This window comes from Triturus cristatus, chromosome 5_2, assembly GCF_964204655.1.
Source record: "Triturus cristatus chromosome 5_2, aTriCri1.1, whole genome shotgun sequence".
Classification (NCBI taxonomy): domain Eukaryota; kingdom Metazoa; phylum Chordata; class Amphibia; order Caudata; family Salamandridae; genus Triturus; species Triturus cristatus.
In genome coordinates, this window is record NC_140588.1 from 736,528,393 (window position 1) to 736,545,120 (window position 16,728).

At 45.6% G+C, this 16,728-nt stretch overlaps 1 protein-coding gene across 1 annotated transcript in view; it reads left to right on the forward strand.

Annotated features, from left to right (window-relative positions):
* The first annotated feature begins 696 nt into the window (after window positions 1-696).
* ITM2A (integral membrane protein 2A) overlaps window positions 697-16,728 on the forward strand; it is a 111,479-nt gene continuing 95,447 nt past the window's right edge. The window contains exon 1 of the mRNA XM_085607843.1: window positions 697-931. Coding sequence (XP_085463969.1) covers window positions 851-931 — 81 coding nt within the window. The 5' untranslated portion in view covers window positions 697-850. The remainder of the gene's footprint in view (window positions 932-16,728) is intronic.

Below are 16,728 nucleotides of genomic sequence, written 5' to 3' on the forward strand. Positions count from 1 at the left end.
TTAATAACGTTTTTAAGAGAGAAATCAGGTTCGATATTCCGAAAATTACCAACATTTATTAAAAAATGTAACGAACAGAAAACCCAAACAGCACTACTACTGTGGCCCCGCGACACTGCAGAAGGATTACTATCTGGAATGGCTCGGTGTTGGCAAAAGTGACCGCCCATGACACAACACAAAAGTTGCCGCACCAGAAGTCAAACAGGCTCCTTTAGGTCACCTCCCTTTTCATCAAATTTACTGTGGGCGTACCCTTGTCATGTGACGAGCCGCAAAACCTTAAGGCACGCAACCCTCAAAAGAATGAGGAAGAAAACCTTGGCACCCTATCGGTACTTCTAAAAACAAACCATGTCGCCATCTTTGACTATGCGGTTTACACATTTAAGAGCTAACGCAATACAAAAGACACACAAAAGATACATTTGTGTTTTTATATATTGATTGTTATTTTCTATTGTTAGCAGATTCTGCCGTTTAGTCCTGAAATCTTGCGATGGGACAAAACAAAAAGTTTCAAGTTGTTAGTATCAATCAGTACTCATAATAAAAAAAGTAAGTAAAACTAAAAATGTTTGTTGACCTTATTTGTCTAAATTGAGGTTTCGGAATCTTTCATTAGAATTTTACGCCACATAGAAATGGCCGCCATTTTCGCTGCTGGGTGCTCGCAAGCATAATCTCTTATCTTGTAGGACAGAAGGAGGAGGAGTTGTCTGTGGTTGTTTTGAGGCCGGGTTGAGCAGGAGCCATTGCTGAAGCTGCGTCACAGGCAGGATAGAACACATAGGTTTGCTGTACACAGACCAAGATCCAGTGCGGCGCCATCGTCGCCTCTTTCGCAAATATGGTGAAGATCGCCTTCAGCTCCCCCTTTTCTGGCGCCAAGGAGCACAAGAAAGATGCCGAGGCTTTGGTTCCCGAGCAGGTAATGGAGATAGTGCGGAGGCGGGGGTAGAGATTAGTCACAGTTCTGAACCTGTTGGAGTCAGTAAGTCTCCTCGGTCGCGAAAAACTGTGGTCCACTCAGAGGTTCCTAATTTTGATCCTTTTACTGGTATAATATGTATGAAGGCCACGACACACCGGGAATTTAGTTATTTAGGAAAAAAAATAAGTCACTATTTTCAGTGACCTGCCAACGTACGTATTCAACTGGAAAGACTAGTGGCATTGAGAAGTGGCAACGGCTTGTACAACATTGGTTACGTTTAGATTATTTAGTGACCAGGATCTAACATTTTTGGTTGTGCTGTGTGGATTTCCTGAGTAGATAAGCGCATTGTACACGTACTGGAGGGATTCCGAACTGGAAAGCGATTCTTCTGTTTACCGACCATCAGACCTTACTGTAGATGAGCAGCCCAAGTTTGTTATGACAGCAAACGTTTTTCGTGTATTTACAGTTTGCATGTCAAATTCTAAACCCAGAAAAAAACGGAAGTTGTAGGATAGCCGTCTTTATCACTCTTCAGGATTGCTGTGACATAAAAGCTAGCTATACATTGGCGAAAGGCCATGTAGAAAACGTTTTGGGGTTTTATTATCGTCTTAAGAAAATAGCAGGCAGTTTACTTTGCACACAGGAAAACTAAAAAGAACTGGTGTCAGTTTGCAATCAAAACTCTTATGTTCACTGCTGGGATCTCGGTCTTCAGGAAGGGGAGAGAGTGCCATCTCAAAACAATCTTAAATTGAGTATCCCAAAGCCTGTGTGATTTTGTGTGTTACATGCGCATGTGCACACTTTCTGATTGTGTTGTCCTGTGGTTATTAAGGTGATACGTGAACAACATGTTGTGCGTGTAAAGAACAAAGTAGTCCCTGGTGTATTATAAGTAAGTTCTAGTACCTAGCGGTTACTATGATGCTGTTTTGTACAATGCTTGTTTTTATTAGGCATCAACGGGTGGGAACAGGCTGGATAGAGGGGTGGGTGCGATGCAGGGTTTGAAAATGCATTATATATCTCTCGAGCCGGTTGGCGGCATCGTTAGATTGGACCTCTGTGTAAGCGCATCTTGCTTCGCTGTGGAATAAATGTTACTGTAAACTTCCATGGATTACCTGCAGCCTTCCTTTTCAACCACGCCACTCTAATCTTCAAATCACTTTCAACACTGACGGCTAGCGGGAGCTACGTGTGACACTTCAAGGATTGGGTATTTTCACATGTACTGGATTTGCTATTGAATTCATCATGGCTTTTGGAGATAGTGTCTTGACTTGTGCAGTCTAAATAATGCTATTTGAGTTGATGCTCATCCCCTTCCCAATTTGCACAAAATAGTTTCTACCTTAGCGGGGGTGAAAGTGTTTTCCTGTATTGATCTTGACAGTTTACCGCCAGGTGGTACTTGATGATAATTTCAAGAACAGAGTTTACCGCCAGGTGGTACTTGATGATAATTTCAAGAACTTGCCTGCTTTCATTACACCTAAAGGTTTATTCAGAATCTGTTGCATGCCTTTTGGGTTGGTCAGTGCGGTGTCTATATTACAGAGGCTCATGAAAGAAACCCTTGAGGGTGTAACTGGTGTGGTGGCATTTCAAGATGACATCCTGGTTTTTGGAAAGGATAATGAAGGTCATGATGTTAACTTGAAGGTCCTTTCAGTCTTCTCATCAAAAGGTCTTACCTTAAGACTTGAAAAATGTAAGTTCAGGAAACTGGAAGTGGAATATTTAGGGCACAACATAAGTGGGAATGGTATTAAACAAAAGAAAAGCCTTGTTGATAACCTCATCAAGGCTTCGGTCCCAAGCTCCAAGGAGCAGTTGGTAGCATTTCTATGTCTTATTCAGTTTTATGCGAAATTCATTCCTAACTATGCATCGATGGTGTATGGTGGAGATATTCAGATGTTTACTTAAAAGGAATGCAAAATGTATCTGGTCTGATGAGATGACAGTTGCATTTACACATCTGAAGGAATTTGTGGTGAATGCTTCCCGTTCAAGACCTTTCATTATTGGCAAACGGTGTGTAGTTATGGTAGAAACTAGCAATAATGGATTGCGAGGCGTGGTAATGCAAAAAGGCAAAGGCAGAGAATGGATTGTTGCATATGCTTCCAGGAAGTTAAGGGATGCAGAGAAAATTTGCTCTAATAGAAAGGGAATTGCTAGCGTGCTTTTGGGATGCTGAAAATTTCAGAACCCTTCTGTGGGGTACCACATTTATCATTAAGACAGAACACAAACCTCTGATTCACATGATGGCACCAGGAGTATTCTGTACCATGTCTACTAGGCTAGCAAGGTTGGCCTCCAAATTACAGAATTTCCAATGTATGCTAGAATATGTGAATGAAAGACAATGTACATGCAGACTGCATGCCTAGACTGCCTTTACCTGTTAGTGAACCTGAAGAAACCTGACCAGTAATGCCAAAAAGAACCTAAAGCACAGAACCTTAAAACAGCACCCAGAAACACTTATAGTAGACAACTACTACACCGCGACTAACAGCAAGATGAAAACTAACTTCATCTTTTACACAAACCGCCCGACTAAGTGGAAACCCCCCCTCTCCCCCCCCCCTTTGACTTCAGGAGACAGACTCTACCCTCGCAAACTATCCTCAACTCCCCTACTCTTCCTTCCCAAACAATCTCCATATCCAACGTCACCGATTAGTCCCTCGGACACTGATCTCCCTCAAACCACTGCACACATCCCCCAACACCCCCCCCCCTGACTCACCCCACACATGACCAAACCAGCCCCACTTCTAATCACGCTGCCAATCCCCTGGACACGAACTTCCTCCTAACCATTGCTCACTCCCCTCCCTTGGACCCAAGACCCACAACACCTCCACCTAACCTCTTGACCAGAAGCAACAATGACCCGACTCCTCATTTCTAATATATCCCCACTCCTAATCCCAATGATGCCACTCAATCCCACAACCTAGTACCCTCTCCTTCCTCAGACCCTAGTCATACACTGCTCCAGACGAACGCAATATACCCTTTCAGCGCACTTACCGAGCCACTGACCCGCATGGAGCAGAAAATAGACTTCCTGGTGACAGATATCCTACAACAAGACCTGCCCAACCGGATTAAGCCACCTTGCTCACACACTCTGGGTAGCTACACACCTTCCCCCCCCCCACCCTCTTCCATGGCCCCACTTGGTACCCCATGGCCCACCAATCCTATGAAGAATCAGGCACATCGACCTAGCCTATCTCTCTGCCCCATTTCAGAACAAGAGGCAGATGATATCAACAACTCTTATCTCGCAATAAGCTAGAACACGGCCCCTTTTGCAATCCCAGTTTTAGTGAGCACCAAGAGAATCCATAGACCTGTCCTCTCAACCAGACCCCCTGCTCAATACACTTCTATATATACAGCATACACCTACACTGAGGCACCCCGTCGTCTATCGTGCATGCTCTTCAACTGTAGATCAGCAGTACAACCCGCCATAGATATTGTTGAAGTTATACTCGCGGACGAAATGGACATCTCATTCCTCACAGAATCCTGGCTCAATGGTCATTCTACCCCCATCCTAGACCTTCTCACCCCTCCAGGCTACATCATTATCAGACACGACAGACCGATCAAAACAGGTGGCAGCCTAGCTATCATTCTCAAAGAAGGAATACAGTTTATAAGATTAAAATCCACAGAATACCTGACTCTTGAGTACCTAGGTGTTGAATTTACAGTCAAAAGCACCACGCCTATCAAATTTTCTACCATCTTCCTGGGGAACGTACCCTCTTCGCTGAAGAACTGACCGACCTAATAACTCGTTTCTCCCTAACAGAGGTGTTCCTCAATTTTATCAAGTTTAAATCACTTTTAAAGCGCACGTACACGGCGCTGTGGTTCACTAACCTCAATAAGCAGGAGGAGGCCAGGAAACAGAAAGAGACTCATTGGGGGAAGGCTTGTGAAAAAAGGTTTTTAGTGCCTTTCGAAACAGAGGATATTGGGTCAGGGACCTAAGTTGAAACGGAAGTGAGTTCCAGAAGGTGCGGGCGATGGTGGAGAATTTAGAGCACCCCATTTTTTTCGACGAAACCGGGGGACAACCAACAGATGTTGGGAAGATGATCGTAATTCTCTGGCCGGGGTATAGAGCTTTATCTCAGAAGAGATAAAGGCAGGGGCGGGTCCTGACTGAGCCTGAAAGGTAATGCAACCCATCTTGAACAGTGAGCATTCGCGAATAGGGAGCCAGTGCAGGGATTTCAGGAGCGGGGTAACATGATGTGACCTGGCCAACTTATAGACTAGTCGAGCGGCCTGGTTCTGCACCAGTTGAAGCCGTCGAACATTGTAGGCGGGCATACCACAGTCTAATTTAGAGACGACCATAGCCAGTACAATAAGTTTTAAGGCAGGGAAAGTGAAGAAGCGGGATACCTTGCGGATGGTGCGGAGGGAAAGGAAGGATGAGTATACCACCGAACTCACCTGGGAGTGCAAAGTGAGTTGATCATTGATCTTGAAACCAAGCGCTTTGACGGAGGAAGAAGGGGAAGGGGGGGAACCCAAGGAAGGGGGCCAAAAGAGAGAGGACCAGGGGCTGGCACAGCCACCAGTCAAAACCAGTTAGGTTTTATCCGGGTTTAGTTTCAGGTGGTTGTGACTCATCCAGTCCCAGATGAAAATCATAGTAGTTTGAAAGTTGGATATAGAATCAGGGGATGAAGAAAGATTGAATATGAGCTGGAGGTCATCCGCATAATTATATACGGAGACCTCCATTTGTTGAAGGGCAAAGATAAGAGGGGCAATATAGGTGGGTGAATTCAATATCCACTGGAACAACCCAGAAGACACTACAACCCAGAACCTCTCCAACCTGCTTGAAATTACCAACCTCTAACAACTCTGCAATGAAACAACACACATCAAAGGAGCAACACTGGATACGATTATCACCAAAAATGAGCTGGTCTCCTTAAGATCGATTTCTCCCATTGACTGGTCTGACCACCACCTCATACTGTTTAATATTGACTCACATGTCTGAAACAAACCAATACGACCTGACAAACCTCAGCACTGGACCAGGAACATCAAAGGAGTCCCCATAACCGAACTGGCATCCAGGATTCATGCCCATCTACAACCCCAGCCATCCACTATGATGGCTGATGACCTCACAGCCCACTTTAATTCCACAATGACAGAGGTGTTAGCTCAAGTAGCACCACTCAAACATTTCAGATCTATCAAATCTAAATCTAGATTCAAGGTGAATCTTGATAACGAAAGACGATAACTCAGACTATCGGAAAGGACTTGGACACTAAACCCGACGAGTCTTCACCTAGCGCCACTTTCTTCCGCAGCCAACTAGACCAGGCGAAGAATAGACCGAGAGAACTCTTTACCCCCACAAGAAATAAAAGCCACCAAGGATCGATGCGAAGAAATCTCCAGCTTCTTCACAGATAAAGTCACAAAAATTGAGCAATCCTTCATCCAAACCTCAAATCCTCCCTCCCAACCTGCCCCCTTTAACCACCCCTGACCAAACAGATTGACATCATACCACAGACAACCAGGCCCGCTTCCAACTGAAAAATGACGCTAATTGGTCGAACTTCGAACTCATGTCGGAAATGAAAGTCTTCAATATAATTGCAAGCTTAAAACCTACTTCCCACACTGGACACCGTCTCATCCACAATAGTAAAAAAAAACTCAACCACATCATTGCCCCTTTCTGGACAAAAATCATCAACTCTATCCGGTTGTGTCCCAGACTCCCTTCAGCTAGGACAAATCCCACCTATACACAAGAAACCAGGGGCCGACCCCAATGAGCTCAACAACCTCAGACCTATCTCCAGCCTTCCGTTCCTAGCTAAAACATTGGAGAAGTGCGTTCTCCAACAACTTAACAAACATATTGATGACTTAACCTCCTCGACACCTTTCAGTCGGGTTTCAGGAAAGGCTGTCGCACCGAAACAGTGATGCTCAATATTGCAGGTGATACCACAGAGCCTTAGATGAAGGTGAAGCCTGTCTCCTCATCCTTATTGACTTATCAGCGGCATTTGACACTATAAACCATCTAGCTTTACTTGAGACTCTGAAGAGGCACTCTGGCATTAATGGCACAGTACTAGAATGGTTCACTTCCTTCCTGAAGCACCGTTCTAAACAAATTAAAATCAACCTCTGCCTCTGTACGAACACGAGTCAAACTTGGAGTCCCGCAAGGATCGATCCTCTCACCGTCCCTCTTCAATCTCTTCATGGAACCCCGTGCAAATATAATGAAACAAACGGGGGTTCAATACCACCTATATGCAGATGACACACAAATATATTACAAAATCAAATCGCCCAGTGACGTCCGACACCTCAATGTTACGCTAACCAAGATCCAATCCTGGTTTAACTCAAACCACTTAAAACTGAACCCGGATAAAACGGAATTAATACTGTTCTCTCCGAAAAGTAACCACCGACCAATTCAAGAGTGGCTCAAGGAACTTGGCGCTCTAAACTGCTCACTCGTCCTATCCGACTCGGTAAAGTCACTATGCATTACCCTGGATAAGAACTTGGCAATAAAGGACCACATCAAGAACTCTGCAAAGGTGCGCTTTACTCTCTAAAACACCTCAAGAAAATTAAACCTTTAATTCCCCAAGATGATCTTGAGACAATAGTACAATCCCTAGTCCTTTCTAAACTGGACAATGGAAATCATTCCAGAAGCGTAGAATAGTGGGGCAGCTGAAAAACGTGCATATTATCGGCTTCATTAAGCCCACACTCCTTGCAGCTGGCTCCTGTCGACCCCTTCAATCTCGAGAGCTTCCTTGGGGTCCAAAAAGCTCTATAGACACAAAATTGGTGATTTTGTCTAAGATACGCTGGTTTACTAACCATACATAATGTTTGAAAGGATACTAGCCATAAGCGTTCCACATTTGCTGTCTGAATTACTCCACCCTAGAGGCTTATTGATGTGTTGTCACCTTCATATTGTATATCCATAATACTTTTTTATCAGGTAGGAACCTCCTTCTTTTGTTGGTTGTTAATAATTAGATGTTCTTCCAGTCCATTGGTCCCTCTTTGAACTTCCTTCACAGACTGGGCCGAACTCTGAATGTATATAAACTTGGACTCTGAAAACTCTGTCAATTGTTGGAAGTGGACCCTCGAGTACAGCTGCCCTTCTTGAAAAATCGGACCCCACTCCATGATTCTGACATCTCTGAGACTCACCGACAAGCTGTCCTTCAGGAACTCTGGTGACCCCGGAAAGTCCCACAGTGGGGCATACTTGCTATAGTAAGGAGCTTTGTTTCATGTCGAGTCTATGCCCATAGTTGAGCAGCTGTCAACAACACCTTTAATTAGATTTTCTTGAAAAAATTCTTGTGTCCAAATTCGAACATAAAACACTGCCGGCCTGATCCCACCTCATCAAGTAGGGTCTCCCATAACTTCATACTACCTTCTCCACCTTTATCTGACAGAAGAAATCTAACATTTTTTAATTGAAAAACCCAAGTGTATAGTTGGAAATCTGGGAGCGTGATACCCCTTTGTCATATTTTTCGGAAGCTTTTTTCTTGCTGTTCTCCCCTTTGCAACCCAAATGAATGGGTCTACCAAACCATACATTTTCAAAATGCAAAGATATGTTGAAAAGAGAATTTGGGGAGTATCGACATTTTAACTAAGTTGTCTCTCCCAAAAATTGTTAATGGATGATTTGATTCCACCAGTTTATCTAATGAGTGGGTTACTTTTATTCCCAAATATTTTATCTCATCTTTTATGGCTGTGTGAATCTCTTCCGCATTCCGGACCATTACCTCAGTTTTATTCAGATTTGCCTCATAGCCTGCAACCAACCCAAATTCTGTTATTAACAGTTTAAGGCTCACTACTGCTGATGCTAGGTTTTGTGTATAAACCATGATATTTTTTGCATAAAGGGAGAATTTTTTCTGCCAAGCACCACACACCAAGGGGATAATTTGCTGCTCCATCCTAATTTTCCCCTGCAAATGGTTCAATATATAAATTGAACAAAAGTGGTGGTAAGGGGACACCCCTGTCTTGTGCCTCTCGTAATCTTAAAGCTGGGGGTCAAATTACCATTCACCAAAATCCTTGCAGCAGGGGCCCTATATATACCCTGTATAGCCCTACAAAATCTATTACCCGAATTATAATGGCTCAACGTAAAATGGAGAACTTGTCAATTCACCCTGTCATCTTTGGTTGCATCTAGAGTGATGATAGCTAATGAGATCCTATGTTTTATCACCAAGTCTAGTGAGCCAATAAGTTCATGACTTAAATTATGCATTTGTCTTCCTTTAACAAACCCCTTCTGGTCTTCAGATACCAACTTCCCGCTCACTTTGCCCAACCTAACAACAAGAATGGTAGCAAAGAGTTTATAATCGTAATTTAAAAGGGAATTAGGCCTATATGTATCACAAGATTTCGGATCTTTCCCTGATTTTAAAATTAAGGAAACCGCTTCTTCCCAAGATTTTGGTAGAGCTGTTTTTTCCTCCCAAATCTCTGTAAATAGCTCTGTTTACAATGAACAAAGTAAATCTTTTAATTTTATGTTAAACTCATTGGGGAGACCATCTGGTCCCGCAGCATTGTTTCTTTTTCTCATAGCGGTGTAGAGCTCGTCCTGCTTCATATCAGCCTCTAAGAATTATTTTCCCTCACTAGAAAGTTTCTCCACTTTCTGATCCCCAAGCCAACTGTTACGTTGGGCTTGTAACACACAAATCCTCAGTGTATAGTTCCCGAAAAAAAGCCACTAAAGCCTGCTCTCTCCTGCCTCGACCTTAATCTATTTCCTGTTTCTCTACACGTTATTTCACTTATATTATTCTTTACGACTCCTACTTGGGCCTTCCAGAACAAGAGTTTCCCGGCACTTTCGCTGTATTCAAAATGTGCTAGTGGTTGAAGCCCAGAGACGGAGGGAATGTAATGGAGCAGCGGCTCTGAACACCGCAACAGCTATCGAAGTATCGCTGCCACTAACCACACAAGTATTATGTCTTTGCTTATATCCTTATGCACAACCATGTCCTGCGATGTTATGCAGTTTTTCTTTGTCTTTGCTTATATCCTTATGCACTACCATGTCCTGCGATGTTATGCAGTTTTTCTTTTCCTTTGTGTATGTAAGCGCTCTGTACCCACGGGTATAGCTAGCGCTACATAAAGAAATAAACACAAAGGTGAGCCAGGACATCGCCGGTGGCGGAAATATCGCCCTGGCTGGATCGTGCTGAGGAGGTTGCACCCGGAACCCCCTGTAAGCCGTCTTTGCCCTGGGGCGCCGTGGCCACAATTAAATGCAGCAACCATAGGGAGTGGCACTGCAACTTTCCTGAGACCTGGTGCGACTAGGCGCCCCCGGAGGGCTGTTTCTCCCCTGGTGGCCTGTAATTGTAGTCCGCACGTTCATCAATAGCAGCAGTGCAGTAAATTGCCCCGGACCTGAGACGAGACGGGTGTGGCCATTGAGTACAGTATCGGCCTGGTGGTGTGTGGGTGCCCTGGGACCTGCTTACCCTGATGGACTGCTAGAGCTACAAGGTGGATATTCTACCCCAAAGAAAATCATTTTCCTGCCTTATTGAGGAATAGTGAAGGGGCACTGCGGGTGAATGCACTTACCTGGTGAAGAGCGAGCCGTACATTGGCATAGCGGGGGGCCTGGGGTTTGACTGTTCAGCAACTTGCACCTAACTATCACGCACCACTGCAGGGCCAACCGCGTGCGAGACTCTTCTCCCTCCCCCCACCTCCCACTTCGGCACTACATTGGCGATTTGGACCTCCGGAAGCCTTAAACCCCCCCAACGGAGATGGCACAGCTGGGTGCACCCACCAACAGAGTACAGTCTCACTTGGGAGACCGGGATGGACACTACAGTATTGGTAGTGATTACTGGATCGAAGGGCCCCAAAGCAACCAAAACAAACAAAGTTTGATAAATATGCTCTTCCGAAAACAGCTGACTCAGAGCATCATCCCAAGGGCAAAATGGCGGCAGGACCAGAAGGAGATCACCCAGAACTCACACTTGAAGACGTCATGGAAGCTATCTCATGGATCAGGTCGTCTCTGGAGCTGAGAATGGCTGCTATCACATCAGAAGTGACGCTCATTAGGGCAGACCTGACCAAAATAGGTGAGAAAGTAAAGCAAATGGAGATCATCACCTCTAGCCTTGTTGGAGACGCATCGCAACTGCAGCAATAAATCAAACAATTGCAGGCCTTCCGAAAGTTCGCAAAGGATAAGCTTGGCGACTACGAGGGTCGCACCAGATGAAATAACGTGCAAATTATCGTGGTGCCGGAAAAGGCGGCCACTGGCTTATTCGCAAGGACCTTGTACTTAATCACATGCATTCTAAGGGCCTCTCAAAATTCTTCGTGGTCGAGAGGGCGCATAGGCTTCCTGGTGGGCGACCGAAGCCTGGTGCACCTCCTCGCCCTATACTGGTAAAGTTGTTGACCTTTCATGATCGAGATGTCGTATTACAAAACTCCAGGGCGGCCCCGCCTCTTCACCACGAGAACGCAGAAATCTTTCTTCCCAGAATTCACCCAACTGTGCCGAAACAGCGACTATCGTTTCTTGCGGTGAAGGCAAAACTGCGAGACAAAGGGGTCAAATACGCAATGCTGTTTCCAGATAACTTTTGAACCCTCCTGAGGCACAGCCGGGAGTAGCAAGGAAAACTGAGCATAAGTTTGTTTTAAAAACTGTAAAATTTCACTTTGCTTTTAAAATCACTCGCCACCCTGTCACATCTCTGCAGTGTGCAGGCACCCTTTCCTTCTGAAAAACGAGCACTGGTAAGGGCAAAATCGCCGTTTTCCCGCCAACTTCATTCCCCTCTCCCTGACTGGGACACGCCCACCTTGAGGCCACGCCTCTTGTATTGCTCCCTTCCTTCAAATATGTGTATGTTCCGGATGCGCAGCGGGCGGGCGCGACGAATGCGCGCACAAGGCGTGCATAAGGCAAGCTCGTCTGTGCTCGTCCGTGCCGAGACCGGGCCAGGGGCCAGAACCTCTGATCAATCCCCGCGACAGGCTCCCCACATCTACCCCAAATCCACATTGATGGCACTGCGCACGCCTAATACCTACTGCGCTCAATATAATCCACACCTATGGTCAGATATCAAAAAATTTACATGTCCCCACTGTAACGTGAAGCTACAGATAATGAATGAAAAAATCAAAACGCATGCTGTCACTGCATCGATGTCTTCCGACATCACCGCTGCACTAATCAATGCACGATCTCTTGTCAAGCACCGGCAAGAAATACATGATCTTATTATTAACAACAACCTTGATTGTCTCTTTCTCACGGAGACATGGACGGATGGAGCATCCGATCCTGACATGGCAGTTGCGCCCCCCCCCCCCCCCCGCCTATAACGCCTATCGCTTAGACCGAGTGGGGCAGCGCGGAGGAGGACTAGCCATCATCGCCCGCGACCACATAACTGTCAGAATATCTCACATTCATTCCACCTCCTGCGAAGCCCTTCTTTTCGATCTTAAACTCACCCCATCATTTCATTTTAAAGGCATCCTACTATATCGACCACCAGGCTCTCGCACCAACTTTCTAGCAAATCTGGGTGCAATACTAGAAGCTCCAGCGCTGGAAGACTCATTTACATTATTGGGCGACTTGAACTTCCATCTTGAGAATGCATCTGACAAAGATACCCAGTCCTTGATATCAGACATGCACACCATGATTCTTCGGCAACTGGTAACCACCCCCACCCATATAGCCGGTCACATGTTAGACGGCATTTTTACTAATATGCAAGGCGTTAATATAATAGATACCTTACCAATGCCATGGACCGACCACTTCGCCATTTTTATAAAAAATATCAGTCACATTAAATAGACTCAGACCCCACTCTGTACCGAAACCACAAACCATCAAAGTTTGGAAGGACATCGACCATGCTGAGCTAACGAGCTTACTTGAAAAAACTCGCCCAGACTCAACATTTGATCCAAACTTGGCCACACGACAATTTCAGGAGTGGATAGGTACCGCCACCCACTCCTTAGCCCCAACTAAAATACTCTCTAGAAACAGAGCAACGCCATCAGCCCCATGGTTTACAGAGGAGCTCCGTATTAAGAGGCAATTCTGTAGAAACGGGGAGAGACATTGGCGTAGATCCTACAGCGCGGAAAGCAAGACCAGCTATAAGGAAGCACTCGGACAATACAAAGCTCTTATTGTCGAGACAAAAAAATCTTATTTCACTGAACAAATCAATTCTGCTAAAAACTCAAGTAAAAAACTTTTTGAGATAACTAAGGTCTTAGCGGGAAACGCACCGGACCTGAATCCTCCACAATCCCAAGTCTTTTGTGATTCTCTGGCTGATTTCTTTTTCACAAAGGTAAATGATATATATCCAGCATTCTCCACAAAAACAGCAATCGGCCCCCCCCCATATCTAACAACGGGACCAACAATATCGAACTTTCTCAGTTCTTAGACCTTGGAGAAACACAAATCAAGGAAACAACGGCCACAATCAAATCAGGCTCAGCATTAGATCCTAGTCCTCTAAAAGTCATTCGTCCGATCATGGACTATCTCTCCCCTGACATTGTATCAATCTGCAACACAATGTTCAGAACTGGGATATACCCTGACTCCCTTAAAAATACCTTGGTTAAACCCCTACTTAAGAAAGTTAATTTGGACAAGGACCAACCAAAAAACTACTGCCCCATAGCCAGTCTCCCCTTTTTAGCAAAGGTAGTGGAAAAGGCTATGAACTCACAACTCTGAGTTCATAGAAAAACATCAACTATTGCACAACACCCAATTTGGTTTCCGCAAGTTCCATGGAACCAAAACTGCCTTAATAAAAGCTACAGAGGACATAAGAGTGATCCGGGACCAGGGAGGTACAGCAATACTCGTACTGCTCGATCTGTCGGCAGCCTTCGACACGGTCGACCACAAGATCTTGGTCGACCGTGCCGAAAACCTGGGTATCCGCCACATGGCTAGAAATCTGCTCTCCTCCTTCTTGGCCGGTAGATCACAGGTGGTCACACTGGGGCCCTTCCAATCGCACAAGCTGTCACTACCGTGTGGGGTTCCCCAAGGCTCATCCCTTAGTCCGACACTATTCAATATCTATGTGTCGGACCTGGCCTCTTGTCATCAAGGCCTATGGGATGAGCCTTACTTCGTACGCGGATGACACCCAGCTTGTGTTGGCCATTAACGGGAATGGAGACAAGGTGGCTGAAAACTTCCTAGAGGGCATGCGGGCGATCGGTGAGTGGATGGCCTCTAACTGTCTAAAGTTAAATGCCGAAAAAACGGAGGTCGTCATATTTGGACATCTCTCCCCAGGATGGTCAAACACCTGGTGGCCCCCCACGCACGGAACACCACCTACACCAGCCATCGCCGTCAGAAATCTGGGGGTGATTTTTGACGATAAATTAAATTTTATGGCCCACTCAAATAAAATAGCAGCAACGGCCCATCACAAACTTAGGTTGATCAGGAAAATCATGCCGTTTTTACCAACCTCAGCAGGTAAGACGCTGGTAAGCGCCCTCGTGCTGTCATCTCTTGATTATTGTAACGGCTTATTCATCAACGCCCAAGCAAGAGTGACCAACAAAATGCAGACCATCCAGAATGCTGCAGCCCGCCTCCTGTCTGCAATCCCTAAGTTCTCACCAATCTCTGAGACTATAAGGGACTTGCATTGGCTCAAGATTCGAAACCGGATCAAGTTTAAGGCGCTGTGCATACTCTATAAAGCACTGCACAACTGTGGTCCACATTTCCTGAAATCCCATCTCAGATACCAGTCCTCCATAAGATCGCTCCGATCTAACAACCTTAAAATCCTTCAAATACCACGAACAAAAACAGTTAACTGGGGCGATTAGACGCTTCCTTGTGGCAGCTCCCAGGTTATGGAACTCCCTGCCAGCATCCATCAAAGACAGCCCATCTCTGATGCATTTCCGTAGAAAGATAAAGACCTGGCTGTTTGATCAAGAATAGTTACCGGCTTAACCTCGGGAATACATTCAAAGTTTCTAGCGCCGAGACGCCTACGGGCAATTGTACGCGCTGTATAAATCTCAAAAATAAAATAAATAAATAAAGAAATAAATGCTGTTTCCAGCCCGTCTTAGGGTGGAAGCAGATGGCAAAGCCTGGTTTTTCGACCACCCCGAAGCAGCTGCTGATTGGTTGGAGGGCTGGAGAGGAGCAAGAGAACATAACACTCATTGAGTGCCAACCCTTTCCAGGTCCTTGGCGGAAACTGTTTTAAGAAAGAAAGGTGCCTTAGACTCACTTTGCAAGTTTAAGTACACAAACTCCGTTGATTGGCAGTGGTCTGTAGAGCCAAACTGAGGAACAATACTCTGTCAGCAGTACTATTTATCCTACTGTATCTAACTGTTGTTGACCGGCCCCCACCTAGGGTGCCTAAATAGGTCTGGGTGGCAGAGCTTTTCATCCCGGCACTAGACTACTTTTAGTTTTAAGTTTGGGCAACAGGCACTCTACATAGTTTGTTAGATGGGTAGTTTTAAAGCCCAGAGTGCAGGGGAGCAGGGAGGGGGGCAGTTGGGTTGGGGTAGGGTGGTTTTAACAAGTTCTAGTCAAGTCGACATGGTCTATCCGTAGACAAGAGGAGGGATGCACGGATCATAAATGTATTGATGAGCACACACTGGCACAAAAGCTTTAGACACCTGAGCTGGAATGTCAACGGAGTTGGAGACAAATAAACGTTGCATAGCTCTACAGCACATCAAACAACACTCCTCAGATGTTGTACTCCTTCAGGAGTCCCACCTGGTAGGCAACTTCTGTAAAGCACTGAATAGATGGGCTACAGACTAGTGGCACACTCTGCCGACACCATGGGCTCCAGGGGGGTGGGCATCATGTTCAAAAACCCCTTCCCGCTTTCCATGCAACGCACCATAATTGATGAGATGGGCTGATATGAATCGATCTCAGGGCAGTGGGAGGGGGAAATCACTCACATTGATGGCAGTATATGTCCCACCGGGTCTTCAGGGCTGTACCGTCAAAGACTTGGGTACTATCATGCTCTCGTTCCCAGAGGGCCACCTTGTCATGGGAGGAGACTAACTCAGTCGTGTCTGGATCTCTCGACAGCCACCCACCTCCCCCCACGAAATTGGCTCCTCGTATAGATGGCTTCCGGATTTTCTGGACGCGTTGGGCCTTGCAGATGCATGGAGGGCATACCACCCTGACAGTATTCAACACTTCTTCCACTCAGGGACACACAGTAGGCTTTCCCGGATTGATTATCTGCTTGTTCCAGCATCTCAGATAGCAAACATTCACAAAATTAGACATATGGCACAGGGTATATCCGATCACTCTCCTGTGTGGGCTCAACTGGTCCTGGCGGAAAAAAGGGTAGGGGGGATTGCACCCATCAACCCCTGGTACCTTCGAAATCACGTGGTAAAAAAAGCACACCTACAAGCCATTGATAACTAACTATCCTAGAAAACGAAGGGTTGGTATGCTCATCTCAAACCATACGGGAAGCATTCAAAACACTTTGAGGGGACAGGCATTCTTGCTAATTGCAGGAGCACGTAAAGAGAAATTGAAGGATCTAGTTCACTTAGAGAATGAA